At 41.8% G+C, this 15512-nt stretch overlaps 1 protein-coding gene across 1 annotated transcript in view; it reads right to left on the bottom strand.

The window, feature by feature from the left end:
- CPLX1 (complexin 1) overlaps positions 1 to 15512 on the bottom strand; it is a 105294-nt gene that overhangs the window by 39310 nt on the left and 50472 nt on the right. The window contains exon 2 of the mRNA XM_029965468.1: positions 104 to 279. Within this exon, the coding sequence (XP_029821328.1) occupies positions 104 to 279 (176 nt within the window). The remainder of the gene's footprint in view (positions 1 to 103; positions 280 to 15512) is intronic.

The raw sequence follows: 15512 nt of genomic DNA, 5'->3' as shown, positions 1-15512 counted from the left end.
ACTCTATTCAGGTGTTCAGGGAACTAGTCACAAATCATCTGAAAACAGCTGTTCTCCACTGGGCATTGATTTGACCAGCGTGTGCTGAAAGCCAGACACCTACCTTGTCTCGAATCCCTTGTCTCATAACTTCTCTTTCAGCCTCCATCTTGGCATATTTGGCTTTCCTCTCTTCCTCTTGTTGCCTGAGGGCTTCCTGTCGTTCCTCTTCTTTCTTGGCAGCATCTGGGTCTTTCTCCTCATCTCCACCCAGCATCTTCCCCATGTCTTTGGTAGCCCCTGGAGAAAGCACAAAAGAAAATAAGCCTTGTTAGAATGCAGTGAAAACCACCATGATGCCAGCTTTCTCCTTCCCCACACTCAGGACCATCTTTCACTCGCTCTGCATCTGGAAAGGTTTCACCTTTCACTGAGGAGGCAGCACACTCCCCCCCCCCGGGGGCAGGAGGTGGGCAAAGCACTCAGCCTGACCAGATGAGTTACCCAGCACTGGCAGGAGAAGCACCGCAGCAAAAGGGAGAGACTACATCTGTAGACTTGCATGATGGCAGCATAGTTGGTTTGCAGTCCTGAGGGGGACAAGCTGCCTACACAATGTTTTCACTTCATCAGTTCAGTCAAGTGGCTGAAGATTGATTTTGAAGGGTCTTTAATGTAATAGGCAGGTAATACCTCCATAATGAAATGACACCAGGGCTAGGAAAGGAATTTGAAATCTTGATTGCAGGGATGAGTAATCACGGCCTTAATGGTTGTCAGGAATTACACACCCCACGGCAAGTAGGACCACACAGCACTAACAAACATTCAGAGTTGTTGACGAATTCTAGGCTCTTACTGTGGATCAGAAAGAAGCAGCATCTCTGCTTGTCTCTTATCTGCCCTTGGACACCATCACCTCTAATGCTTTGTATGTAAGTAACATCCTGGCTCTGCCTTGTCCTTTTTCTAGCCCTGAATACACATTGGTCCCAAATTTTCAATCCCTGTGTGTTCCTGAGACAGCTTTTTGCTGTTGTACAAAGCCCTTGCACAGCCATTCAAAGAGGTGATTTCCTGCATGCCCTCCTGTCCCTACAGGGTTGCATAAACCCATTCACCCTGTATTTCAGAGACACTTCTATTAGCAAATCACTGTCAATCATTCAGCTGGGCAGGAAAGCAGATGCTGGGGAAAGGGGAAAGCCTGTATTGTGATACTGCATCATCAGAGCACCAGAGGGTTGCAGCAGGATCAAGCCTGGTTACATGGATGAAGTAAAGACACATGTCCTTTAGAAGCTGCCTTGTACCTTGCCTGGAGCAGGAAAACACTCTGCATCATTTACTAAAATAGTTTCCTTCACCCTGGAAAAACGCTGGAGGTGGCTGGTTAGTTGCTGTCCTTATTTGCTGAGTCAGGACACCTCCAGATTGGCTCACTGCTGGCTGAGACTTAACTGAATTAATCTCAGACAGCCTTGTTGTAACGCACAGTCACAGGCACATACGTGTATCCATATTTATCATCTCTCGTCTTACAAAGGCTTAGGCTGGAAGGAGACACCATCAAAGTCCTTCCAAATAATTGTTTGTTTGCATTATCACAGGTTTTCACAACCCCTTATGTCTCCCCTATAAATTACCTCTTTGGTATGTCAACTCTGTTTGGAGGACTGTGTTTGTTTTTGCTTTCCACATCAGTTCTCGGGATAATGATGCCAAACCCTTGGTCCTTAAAGGCAGAAACATCTGGAACCTGTCAGAATGATTCCTCCTGAATTGCCCCAGTAATCACAGAATCACAGAAATATTCTCAGTTGAAAGGGACCCACAAGGTGATCATCATTCAGTCCAGCTCTTAAGTCAATGGCCCATACAGGGATTGAACCCTTAACTTTAATGTTATTAGCACCAGGCTCTAAACAACTGAGTTATGGCAGTTATCAGATTAACTATTGCCTCTAATAAACACCAAAGAACTTTTTAAGAGGTAAGCAATTCCTTTTTCTCTCCACATTTCTTTTCCAGGTCAGGTGTTTTCCCACAGCTCTAAACTGAAAGCAACCCTGAATCAAAAACAACCCTCCAACCCCCAAAAATGTGATAGAGATATGTCCCCTTTACATCTCCCACAGAGAAGCATGGGGAAACTAAATCTCACAAGATTGGGCTGTTATACACAGGGGGTTTTTTGTTAGGTGAGAAATAATAACAGCAAACATGACTGCCTCCATTCAGCTAGCTGAACCACAAGCCTGTTGACACTTCCACTGTTGGGAAATCTGTCACTAAAAACAGGAAGACACCCAGGGACCCCAAACAAACCCCACCTGGAATACTCACAGTCCCTATCTACTGTCAGTCTTCCTCTACTAAAATTTTGCATCCTTCTTTGCAAGGTAAGAGTAGTACAGGAACTCTTGCATATGGGCAAATTTACTCAGACCATCTGGTAATTTCTTTCCTGTAATGCAAGGAAGGCTAACTGAAACTGTAAGAAAGACAAAATTTCATAGCAAATGCAAAGGAAATGCAGTGTAGTTGGGTCACTTATTCCTACTGCAGGAATCTCTCTAAGCAGCCTTACTGTGTATACATCATTGATCACCAGTGCCACTGGTAATTTCTGGACCCCCTTGAACAGATTTTTTCCACTGATGATCAGTGGAACTGATTTGGGTTCAGTAATCTATCAAGTTTATCTCTTTTAACTTCTCTCCACCTAGAGCTTCTCAGACAGTATAATACACTAGTTACTTAGGAAACAGAATTCAGCAGCAGAAAGAGACTATTTTTTCCCTCTAAGCACTAATTCTAGGCTATCATTAAGTTATAATGTCAGCTTAGCTCATCATGTAAGAAACAAAATTGCATAACTTTCTTTTATCTCTTAGGCAAGAAGAAGATTTTAAATACTTTAGCATTGATTTTGCAGTTATTCAGCACACAGGACACTGAGAACAAGAAGAATGCAGTTTCAGGGTCCTCACAGGCTCTCTTAATTCACCTCTGATTTCAAAGTCACTTTGTAAATGTGCAAAATGCCGCACTGTGGTATCACTGTTAACTGATTGTAAAGAAATGTACTATCAGAAGAAAACTGTTACACTATACTTCAACTAAGGTCCCTTTTGTTACTTCTGGTGAAGAAAAGCTTTTTTTCCATCTAATTTGTTCTTCATCCTAAACTTCAGACTTTGTTGTAAACATTGTCTGGATAATAGCTTCTGTTCTTAGCAGCTCAGCACTGAATGCTCGAGATAATTGATCTACATTCAGCTGAGGTGCTGCTGTTACAGGCACAAGCAGAAGGAAAGAGCAGTTGTTCTGTCCTCAAGCCTACTTTTGAAGCTTTCAGGGAAACAGAGGGGAAGGACACACACACTGAATCTGTTCATATGATAAGCCTAGGTCTTTTTGTCTTCTTTCACATCCCAGTCATGACATCTACCTTGACATAAAGAGAAAATAGAGACTGCCACAGTAACCACTAGTCAGTGAGGAGTTTCAATCAACATTATTTTTAACATCTCTAGACAAGGCTACAGGAAGAAACCAGAAATGGCTAAAGCTTCAGGACCACATGTGCTGTCACCGTTCTGGCCACAACAAACAGCCCTGTCCGCAAAGGATAAAAAAACTTCCATAAGGGAAAGCATCCCAGAGGTGGCGTGTTTAGAAGACAAGTGGCATGGCAGTTATTTCAAAGTAATTGTCCTGTCCTTGACCCATATGGGCTAAATAGCTAGACAACCAGGTGTTAAACCAAATACTGTGAGGGCACTCAGATATGATGGGCTGGTTTGGCTGAGGTAGAGTTAATTTTCTTCACAGTGACTAGTAACAGGTTGTATTTTGGATATGTGCTGAACACAGTGTTGATAAAATAATTTTTATTACTGCTGAGCAGTGCCTATACAGAGCCAAGACCTTTTCTGCTTTTCATAGAGGCACACTGGCAAGGAGGCTGGGAGTGAATTGGAAACTGGGAGGAGACACAGCTGGGACAGCTGACCCCAGGTGACCAAAGGGATATTCCAGACCATATGACATCATGCTCAGTATATAAAGTGGGGGGAAGAAAGAGGAAGGTTGGGGAGGATGTTTGGAGTGATGGTATTTGTCTTTCCAAGTAATCATTACACGTGATGGGGCCCTGCTCTCCTGGAGATGGCTGAACACCTGCTGGCCCACGGGAAGCAGTGAATTAATTCCTTGTTTTGCTTTGCTTGAATGTATGGCTTTTGCTTTCCCTATTAAACTGCCTTTATCTCAACCCACACATTTTCTAGCTGCTGGGGGAGTGAGCAAGCAGCTGCGTGGTTGCTGGCTAGGTGTTACAACATACAGTTTCATGTGAGTTTTGCTGGTTTAAGTTGTCACCAGCCATCTGAAAAACAATAATACAGTTTTTCAGGTACATATGGGAGATGTTTCCCAGTGAAATAGCTGAAAAGCAGATCACCTGTCTGGAAAGCAGTTTTACAGTAAAGGCCTTGGTGTCCTGGTGGACAACAGGCTGACCATGAGCCCACAATGCATCCTTGCAACAGAGAGGGTCAAAAGCCTTCTGGGTTGCAGTGGGAGCACTGTTGTCAGAAGGTTGAAGGATTCTTCCCATCTACTCAGCCTTGGTAAGACCAAATTTGGAGTGATGTGCCCAGTTCTGGACTTCAAGATACGAGAGAGATGGACTATTGGAGTGAGACATCAAAGAAGTGAGACAGCCCTGAAGAGGAGACTCAAGGATCTTGGGTATTAGGAGAGGCTGAGAGAGCTGGGACTGCTTAAGCTGGAGAAGAGATGGTTCAGTGGGGGTCTCAGCAGTATGCACAAACACCCAACGAAAGGGAATGAATAAAGAGAGAGTCAGACTCTTCTCACTGGTGCCCAGTGACAGAAAGGATCATAAGTGCAAACTGAAACACAAGGAATACAACTAAAAAATAAGAAAAAGCAAATTGAGTTGAAGAAAGTGTCTGTGGAGTCTCCATCTGTAGAAATATTTAAAACTTCATAGGTCACAGCCCTGAGCAACCTGAGTAACTGAGTTACCTGAGTAACTCTGCTTGAGAATGAGATTGGACTAGATAACCCCTGTAGATGACTGCCAACCTCATATATCGTGTGACCCTGTGAGACCTCTCAAGTAAGTGGTTTAAATGGTAACTGAAAGAGACTGAAGTGAATTTTGCAAGGAAAAGGGTGAAGAGCACATACTTAAACAGATCCTGCCTCTAAACTGAAAAAAAGTAAATTCGTAAACTGCCTGACCTCTGTTGCAGGAGCACCACCAACTACGACCTAACCCTTCAATAGCTGACTGACATCAATCCAGCTTTCATACAGATAACATAAACTCACAGAATTATCTTGCAGGAGCAGTGATGATTTTGTTACTTGTTAAAAAAAAATACATCTCCTAAATAGGGCAGGCAAAGTTGCAAAAGTTACAGTATTAGAATTTCTAAGGATGACTTACAGAGAAAAAGATATGAACAACTCAGGCATTCTTAATTAAGCAAGGGATGATGAAAATTTGCACACACTGTTGCTTCAGGTAAGGTAATCAAGTGAAATCAAAAGAATTTCCTTTGCACAAATCTCATTGCAAAAAAACAGCACCCCATACCTGTCTTTCAAAATGTCTGTGTATGGGTATGCACAGATCTCAGAGGATGTTGCAGAAGTTCCCACTCTCAATTACAGGTTTCAGAGGAAGCAGTGAGAGGTTTACCCAAACCAGCCATGCACTGAGGAGATGTCAACTTCCATTTCATGACAAACTAGAAACCACCACTGGGCTAATATTGAGAATGACCCTATGGGTGTGTTTTTTTCCAGGTTGAAGCAGGTACCACATTTTATAATCAATTTCTGAAAGATGTCAAACACTCTTGATGGCCTGTCAGTTCTATCTCATTTATATGCATCACAGTCAGTGTTCTTATCTCTTACTACGCCACGCACATTTGATTTAGTACAGTTAATATGTCTGAGCTGTGAAATGTTCAATTCATTCATTAGCTTGCAAGCCTTCTCTGCTGTTAAAAAAAAAAAAAAAAAAAAAAGCACACTTCCTAGCTGAAATCATTAACATTCCCTGATGGACCTTCATTCATTCTCTTTCTGCTCTGTGACCTTTCATGAAGCCTAGAAGGAGTATGAACAATTATATTCTGATACCTAGGTGTACTTTATGCCAAATAGCTATTAATATCATAAGATGACATCTTTTCATGTTGAGAACTACAAGATGGTGGTACATGATGAGATGATTGAGACAAATGTATAATACAAATGTGCAAAGACAGAGGCTGGGGGAAGGTTATAAGGCTCTGTCTGACCTGAAGTGGGTAAGGCTTTGCGGCAGAAAGAAACCTAGTTTCAGTTCCACACATAAACACAACTCACGTTCTGTATGAGGTCAGTTTCCCCATCATTCTACAACACTCAAAAATCAGTGAAGCCCTTCTGTCACTGTGTGAAGACACACAGGCCCTTAAGATAAGCTATTACTTCAGTCACTCATAAAAGCAATAATCCCATTGACTGAAAATAGATTGTCCAGAAGTGTAGTGAGTTCACCTGAGCAGGTCTTACTGAAGATGAAACCAGAAAACTGGCTAAATAACAGAATTTTTCTGCAGTATTTCAAACATAATTTATATTACAGCCTTGTTACACAAAGCTTTACTTCAGTGTGCATATGTAATTAAGTAGCACACCTGCAACCACAAATATCTGATGATGCAAAGGTCATGGAAGCAGGGCCAGTGTGTCTGGATCAGCCTGCCCCAAAAACGTGCCTTGAGCTGGGGTCACACCGTCAGACAAACCCAGCTCATCACCCTGCTGGCCCAGATCCCTCCAAAGGCAGAAGTTAGGTTTTCCCTCACACATACTTTATGCAGGCATAAAGTATAAACAGGCATAAACAGGTACCTTGAAGGAGCATTCTCCCTTCTCCATCCCACTCTGATGCCTGTGTCCACTGCAGAAGAGTATCAGGTCATGAGTCCTCAAGATCCTGTAGCTGTGTAAGGAGGGGCCTGGAGGAGGTATCTTTGCCCCTGAGACCAACACACACAGCAGGCAGGTTCCCGAGATTCCTTTCACCTAACTCCTGCCAGTTAAATCCTGCTACAAGGCAGCAGGAGGGAAAAGCAAAAAGCAAAAGCAATCACCAGTCTTCAGCACCCACCACTAAGGGAATATTCCAACAGTTGTGCCCCCACTGGTTACAGGCAGCTTGTACAGGAAGAGAAATCAAAATGATGCAGACGTGATGGGGAGTGATTCTGGTGTATCAGATTGAGCTGCCAGATGAAGAGTGCAAACCTGACTACTCTTTTGGAGAAGTCATTATTACTCCAAGATACCTGGAAGGCCATCAAGTCTTCTACTTGGTGGCCAAAGTGTGTGCAGTCTTTGTTATGAAAACACCCTGGCTTGCCTTCGGACATATTGCATTAGTATGTATCAGATGGACTACACAAAAACAGCTAATCATTCAGTGTGAACTGCTCTTTGAACTGTTATACAAATCTTTTCCCTAAAAAACAAGATGATGCTTTTTATGACTCAGTAATGGATTAAGAGACAGGTCAAGATTAACAGGATTAACAGTGATTCAGAAAACAGAAGGTTCCGCTGCTGCCTCTGCTCCAGAGCTGCTGTATACACCTTTGGGGCGTACTCCCATTCCTCCTTCTCAGTAATTCTGTTGATCTTCGCTTTCTGCATTATAAAGCAGGCACTTTTGAGCCAGATCTACACTGGAAGAGTGCAGTCCCATTTTCAGGGGAACACTCCATGCAACCCCACAAGCAGGAACAACTTGTGTGTAACGTGAATGCAGTTCCTGTTCTGATAAAGAATGACTGGCAAATGCTCGTCTTGTCCTCCTGACCCCTATGACCCAGCAAGGATGCAGCTCTATATAACCTCTACAGAAGTTCCCTTCCTAATCCATGGAGATCTACTCCAGCTACTCACAGAGCTTGGGATAGGATTCTTCAGGCCAAGTTGAAGAACCTAATTTAAGAGGAGAATTTTCCTCTGGACTTGCTGGCCTGATTATATCAGGTATCTACTGATGGAGAAGAAAACCTAGGTCCTTGTTGACGTGAGCCCAACTGCACTGCAGCACCCTGGCACTAGTCACATGCAGCAGTTCCAACAGAAGAAAAGAACATGAAAGCATATCTGCTTGCCACAGTGTTTATTTGCCTGGAATTTATGATTGTTCCAGTCCCACTTCCCTGCTTCACAGAAATTATTCACTTCAGCACAGAGAGAACAGCTGAATAATAAATTGCTAACTGTTCGAATTTCTGCTGCTCTAACAGATTTCCTAAATTAATCCTGGTGACATATTCCAGACCTTCTCTTTTGCCTTGGAACATGACAGTCTTCCCCATGGTTTCTGGCTGACAAGGATGACAAGTCTACCCAGAAAGCCCAGAAACATCAGCCTGTCAGACAATCCTGCTGGCTGGAATCTCCCTGTTGTTTTAAAGAAAAGCTAACAGAGACTGGAACAAGACACTACAACAGTAACTTTGGTGACGTGTTTATGATTGTTTCTCAATTGGCAGCAGGCTCAAACCTATCTAAAGACAGCTGTGAGAGCAAAGAAGTCAGGAGAACATGACTTCTACCTCTGGTGGGAAGCAAGTCACCTGTATCTGCTGCCTTGGAGGGGCATTAAATGCTGCTCCCTATATGAACTTCTGCCTCAAATTTCTCATATCTGGGCTGGGAGTGGACTAGGTGACCTTTCAAAGGCCTCTTCCAACAAACTACTCTGTGATTTCTTATCAGATATCTTCAAAACATTATGCTAGCACCAAAGCCAGATTAATTTGTTAAATAGTACTAAAAGTAAGAAAACTTTTTTTTTAATTAAAAAAACAAAAACTAATACCAAACAAAAAACAGAAGCCTAGACATTTTAGCAAGATGTTATGGCTGCCTCAGTTGCTTCCTCAGTGGCTGGGTGGGAGATTGCAAACTGTTCCCCTGGACCTAGCAGATTTCCTGGAAGGCACGTCTCCTTGAAGGAGTCTAGTTCATTGGCAGGAAGAAATGACACTGCATAAGGGCACTGGGCCTGGTCATAAGCCAGACCATCACTCAAAAAACAACATCCTCATACAGTAAAGTCAAATCTTCAACAATCTTCATGACTCTTTCCTATGCAGTTCAGTTCTTCTGGTGATGTGAACTCTTCATAGCATCAAGAGAAGTTTAAACAGCTGCGATAAAGCTTAACTGGTAAAATTATTTGCCTATCAGAAAAAGGTAGGAACTCCTTAGAAATAATTAGTTCACTTCCACTTATTTTCTTAGTGTACTTCAAGAAATGTGGATGCTTGGTAACAGCAGCATAGTAATAACACTTGTGTTGGGGTGCTTCTTGGTAGCTAAAGTGATTTCAGTGGGATGGTCCTATACCAGACAGAGAAAAATGCTCATTGGAATGTACTTTTACTCAAATTAGGTGCTTGTAAACCTCATCTTACTGAAGACAATCAAGTTGTATGTGAAGAAATGTAGAAATGTTAACATATTTTCTGTCAGTGGCTTGTCATGTTTTCTCGAGCCTGAGGGTCAGTAGGCAGGTTGGGAGTAGAGGAGACAGAGTTTTCATGAGAAGCTATGGAACTTCCATAGTCAAGAAATACCAGTGATTACAGATACACCACACCCAGGAAAAACTCTTTAAATTTGGTTTGCTCTCAGCAGTTTCTTCATACACCCACAGACAGAAACATAACATATACACTCTCACATACACACAAACATTGTATCTGCTAGCCAGACTAGCTCTCTCTCTTCTCTCTGCAGCTTGGATTATTTCAATTCCATGTGGGAGTTCCATCTAGGATGCAGCACTGGTGGAACAGACAAATCTATCTGGAAGAAAAAATTCAGACAGTAAAAGGCAAAGTCTGCCTCCAGGACGTGTGTAACAGAAGATATCAAAAGCCATTACCTTCCCTTAATTTAAAAAAAAAAAAAAAATACAACCACTTCTGAGATGACTGATTCTGAAATCATCCATGTCATAACCTCCACAGGCTTATTAACAGGTTTGACATCATATGACATCATTTGAGGATTCTTTGTCAATGCCTGTACAGGTACTGTCTGCACTGTAGAGGTGCAGTGTAATTTGCAATGCCTTTGGAATGGAGGTGCAAATGAAGACTCCAAGGCTGCAAGGGTGAAGCAGTGGCAGAGGAGTGTGGTTTTGGCTTACATGAGAGGTGCCTCAAAGCCCTGCACGTGCACTGGGTGAATTCTCACCCAGGAGTCTCTGTGTCACGTGTTGCAGAGTCTCAGGCCATTCCCTCCTCTGAAGGCACTTGACGAGGCAGTCCTGCCTGCATCCCTCCCGAAGCCATGACTTGGCTGACCATGCCCTGCCATTCATTCCTGGGCTTGCCCACGACTGTGGCTCTCAAGAGTGCTACTATGAGGCTGTGCTCTACTGGCAAAGAAGCCCTGCAGCTGCTCCCAGACAATTCTTGTCTCCTGTGTCCCCCAGGCTTTGATTCACACACAAGTTAAACAGCACAGTCTCCCTTCTCTCCCACCACATTCACACACATCCGCGTAGACTTCACAGCCTTTCCACTGGAGCAACAGTGAAATTTTAGGACAAGGCTTCCCTGAAACGAGTTGACAACGTGCTTGCTACCAGCAGGCAAGCTTGAGAATGCAGCACCGAGTATCCAAATCTGCTGAAACAGAACTGCAATGGATAGACGTGCTTTTCTGTCTCTGTAATTTAGAGCTAATAGCAACTGTAGAAAGAATCAGATCATGGAAGAACTAGCACATTCTGCCCAGTGCTTTCTCAGTGCTGTTGCCTGTCCAATGGCCTCGGGTCTGGTTGCTAGTATGGAACTCAGCAAAATGGTTGCCTGGCTTTTTCAATTATTCCATTGAAAATTAGTAGCCCACTAAGTGAATTATTTTCAGAAAGCTGCAAAAATGGAAAAAGTATCCAATAGTTGAAGAAGAAGCAGTGCTAGAGCAGTTGGTCCCTTGTAAGCCCAAAGCTTTCAAGAGATCTGAGGTGTCAAAATTCTGCTATGAGAAGCAAATGACTGAAGTCACTTTCAGTTCAAGACACATGCATTTATTTGTAAAAAAGTAATAAGAAAAATCACAATGGCAAAGTAGTCATTATTGTATTACATTGTTTTGTATTCTAGGAGACTGGAAATGCAAACGGAAAGCTGAAAATATATTTTAAAAATAGAGAAAAAAATAAAACTAGAGACAATTCTTTTAACGTCTAACTTATCGGAAAGGTTTGCTGAACTGTTGCTCATTCTTCAAGTCTGATAATTAGGTAAGATGTGTGAGATTATTTTCAAAACCATCATAGTTTGGTTATTCTGGGATGATTGTCTCTCACCTAGAGACCTTATAATCCTTATCCTGGCAAGAAGCAGATTCAGTATGAAATGTTTGACCTGCAAGTCCTTTGAAGCCTGTATCCAGATTCCAGTTTGTGAAGTTGCCTGCACAAGCACGTAGAATCTGTGTGTCAGAATGGAATCTGAGTGTCAGAATGGAATCTGAGTGTCAGAATCTGAATCCATAAGCCCCCTTACTCAGTAAACACAACTCCCGTATTTGCCCATTGGCTATTGTCTCTTTTCAGACACACCACACTGGTTTAGCCTTTAGTGTTGATTAACACAATTCTCAACTCTACATCATTACCTTCCCTTCTTCCAAAGTGACTTCACACTTTTTCCACTGTCTGGAAATGCTTTTCAAGAATCTCATTACACAGTTTGCAACTCAGACCTTTGAGCACCTCAACAAAAAAACTGCCTCATAGACTGTGAGCAGTAAATCTCATCTGACATCCAGAAAAACCATCTCTCAGGACTAAGAAAGTCCATTTCCCTCAAATACCTGAAAAAAAACCAAGAAGCATCCTCTATTCTCAAATCAATGAATGTATCATTTCTGTTGCACTTGTTCCTACCCTGGAGGTAAGCCTTCCCTTTCACCCCAACATTTGTGATTCTGGGTCCTGCAAGACCTCTGTGGGTAACAATCTCAAAACAAAAGCTGCTCTTTCTTATTATATGGACAAAACCAGATTTGTGACACAGTTCCTAACATAGGCTTTATCACTTTTTGACAAATCTGAGATCACTGTAGCTATCTGATATTACTGAAGTTTGTACTTCAGCTTTACTCTAAGAGTCTCTTTCATATCCTGGTGTCTTGTTCAGTTTCCATAACTGAGAGATGTGTGAGAGATGCACAATCCCATTTGAATATGCAGATCTCAGTACAAATGTTCTTAAAGAAAGGAAAGTAAATTTTCTTGCAGAATTTTATGGTAATTTACTTCAGGAGACGAAAGCCCCACTGTGCTGTTGAACACTCAGGGAGCAAAGACCTTTTGCAAGTCACCTTGTAGCTTTGATTGAACAAGATGTGCTTGTTCTATTTTCAGTCTTCCATCAGTAGCTCTTTCTCTCGCCCTTTTTAATATATAGGCCATGCCTTCTATTGATCCATGCACTTTTCAGCATGGTATGGAGCTACTTCAGTGTATAGAATTACTCAGAAAAGCTCAAGGGATCATGAGATAATTGAGCAAGAAAAATAACTGATGTAATTTCTGTACTTTTTACTTTTTGTTTCAGGAGAGTCAAAAGAAAATTGAAGGGCATGAAACACTCTTGAACCAGAAGAAAATGTTTTTTGAAAACTTTTCTATAAAAGAATTTAAAATGCTGCCTCATTTGAGACTTTACATCCTCATTTAGGGATGAAAGATGAGGAAAACAGATTTTTAATGGCTTGCAACTATATTAACCTCAACTCACAGAAATATTACATAAAGGAAAGAGACAAAAATGCAGCCCTAAAGCAAAAAAATATTTTTACAAATGCCTATCTAGTGAAAAAGACAAGGAAGCTGTTGTGTAAGACTGTTGCTCTGACTCCTTGAATTCATCTTGATTTACATGTGAAAAGTTTACTATGTAAGCAACACAGCCTCATTCACCCTGCATTCATTACTTGCATGAACATGGCCTTGTCTTGTGCTCTAGTGGAACTATTGCAAATTATGGTTAGCACTGCTCAGACACCAACTATAGCTCAAGTAAACATTTTTTTTTTCCCTTTTGGGAACTGCTGTCTATTGATGTAAGTCTACTATGGTTCTAAATACTCTACGATCAAATCCAGCACAATCAACAGGGATTACATCCTGCTCTTCTTTAAGCATTTTAAGGTAGGGGCAGGGGTATGCCTCGTAGTCATGAAGAAAGGACCACCATATTCACTTGGTGTATAAAAAGAGTACTTCACAATCTGAGATGCCAATATCATGTGAAAAAGCTGCATTTTTTTCTTCATGTGGTAAATAGATATTCTATGCATGCACAGTCTTTTCATTGGACCGTTGTACTCACAGATTCACACCTGAATCATTATCAAACAAATTGTTTCACAAGTGTGCAATAGTTCAGTGGTTTGTAAGTAGCTTAATCCTGTCATGGAAGCATCACAAGGAGGTCTATTACCTAGAGGAAAGATGACTATCAAATTCTCCTATTCAATTTTTTTTCACAGTCCATCCCCTAGGGACCATGCTGAATATAAATACAACTTAATATGTCATTACTGCCAAATGCAACCAGAAAAAGTGTAAAGCAGACTTAAAAATGGACTAACTGGAAGATAACATGAGACTTTGGCAATAGCTGACTCTGAATGGAAAATTCCACAGCTCTGAGCTTGGTCCTGTTTGGTCTTTCTGTCACCTGTCCTCTAGACTCAGGGAGAATCCACACACAGTACATTAGCTACACTGACCTCTCCTTGCTGTGAGCCCAAGCACTGCAGTATTTGCAGTAGGTAAGAGGAGACAATACTTTGTCAAATGTCAGGACAGTATTTTTGGTGGCCACTCCTGTATCTGCCCTAGATGTGTGCTCATAATAGTAGGTGATGCATTTAAATGAATCTAAGAGGTATTCAAGGTGGGGCCTATAACACACTCTTTTCCAGTCTCTTGGTCATGTTATCAGTGCTGCTGAACCACTTGGGAGCCCACTGGCCTCCCAAGACTTCCAGGAGAGAGCAGAGTAATTCCTGAGCATCTCAACACAACGGTGGCTATCTACAAAAAGTCAGCAGCATCCAGAGTCAGAGTGTTTATTGTACACTACTAGTGCTGTCTCTTCCTACCCCAGGCCAAGAGAGAAAATAACAGGCTTTTTAATACCTACTTTCTATAATACAATGTGAAATCACTGTCTCCTAAAAACCTGCCATCCATGGTGCTATAACATCACTGCTATTTCCCATGCCCACAAGCCCTGAGACTCAAAGGAGCTCAATGACAGAAGAAAAGCTGAGACCCCAGGGCCTTCAAGCTTCTTGGATGAGCTAACACTTCAAAAAGAGACTGGTGCTAACTCCACTGTCACCAATGCAGTAAAGCCACATTTCCACAGTGAAACTCAGCTGACAAGCACAATACATCATTTGCTATGAGGAAACTAGTTCACAGTAATTTTTTTGTACCCTTAGTACTAGCTCTGGAATCAAAGGTCACTGGAGCAAGGCTGACATGACAGCATGATTGGAATCCCTTCAAGACTGCAGCTTGCTTGCTGTTTAAAACATAACCCAGTGTGTTGCCTGCTGTACTTCCTGACATGTAATGCTGTAGCCATACACACAGACATACGCAAAGGAAAGGAGGGAAAAGCTTTACATAGAGAAACAAATACTGGTCCCTCCAACAGCCATATAAATACATTTAGGATCCTCATTTACAACCCAGAACTGCAGGCCTAAGGAGGGTTATCAGAAGGACAGGTTTTCAGCACTGAGATGTTCAACAAATGCTCTCCAGAAGAATCAGGAGGAGGGATTGTTATTTTCAATTCATCTGCAAGCACACCTGCAACTGGATTCAATCTCATTTTTGCAGACAGATGGGCTGCAACTCCGAGACGCTGCCCATTTTTTTCCTGTGAAAAGCTGAGAGCTCACCATTCACTCTATGATTGGGAAAAATTATTTTAAAAAAGATTTAAAGGTAATATATTATCAGGTATAGGAAGTAAACATCTTTTAAACTAAGTCAAAAGAAACACTCTAATCAAAGTTTAGAAAGATCTTCTAGCCATGGAACAAAGTTTATCATTGTTCACTAACAACAATAGCCTGAAGTGGTAACCTAAGAGAAGCACAGTGCATTTGTTTGTGTGTGTTTATGCAGCCAGCATCTGTCATGAATAGGTGCATATTCACATAAATGTGTAATTTAGACTCCTTTTGCACTACGGGAAAGGTCTCTGCAGCTTGTCAAGGTAAGTGAGATGACATGAAAGTAAGTTATCAAGAATGACAGGTATGGGACAGCCTGGCTGTGAAAACTTTTCACTTGGAGTGAAACTTTTCATTTAGTGAAAAAGACACTTTGCTGGAGCTCTTCAGAATTGTAAATGACTGAGAGAAGGAAT

This window comes from Manacus vitellinus, unplaced genomic scaffold (assembly GCF_001715985.3).
Source record: "Manacus vitellinus isolate BGI_N305 unplaced genomic scaffold, ASM171598v3 scaffold_9_pilon, whole genome shotgun sequence".
Taxonomy (NCBI): Eukaryota; Metazoa; Chordata; class Aves; order Passeriformes; family Pipridae; genus Manacus; species Manacus vitellinus.
The sequence above is the reverse complement of the archived record's forward strand: the minus strand, read 5'-3'. Positions and strand labels throughout refer to the sequence as shown.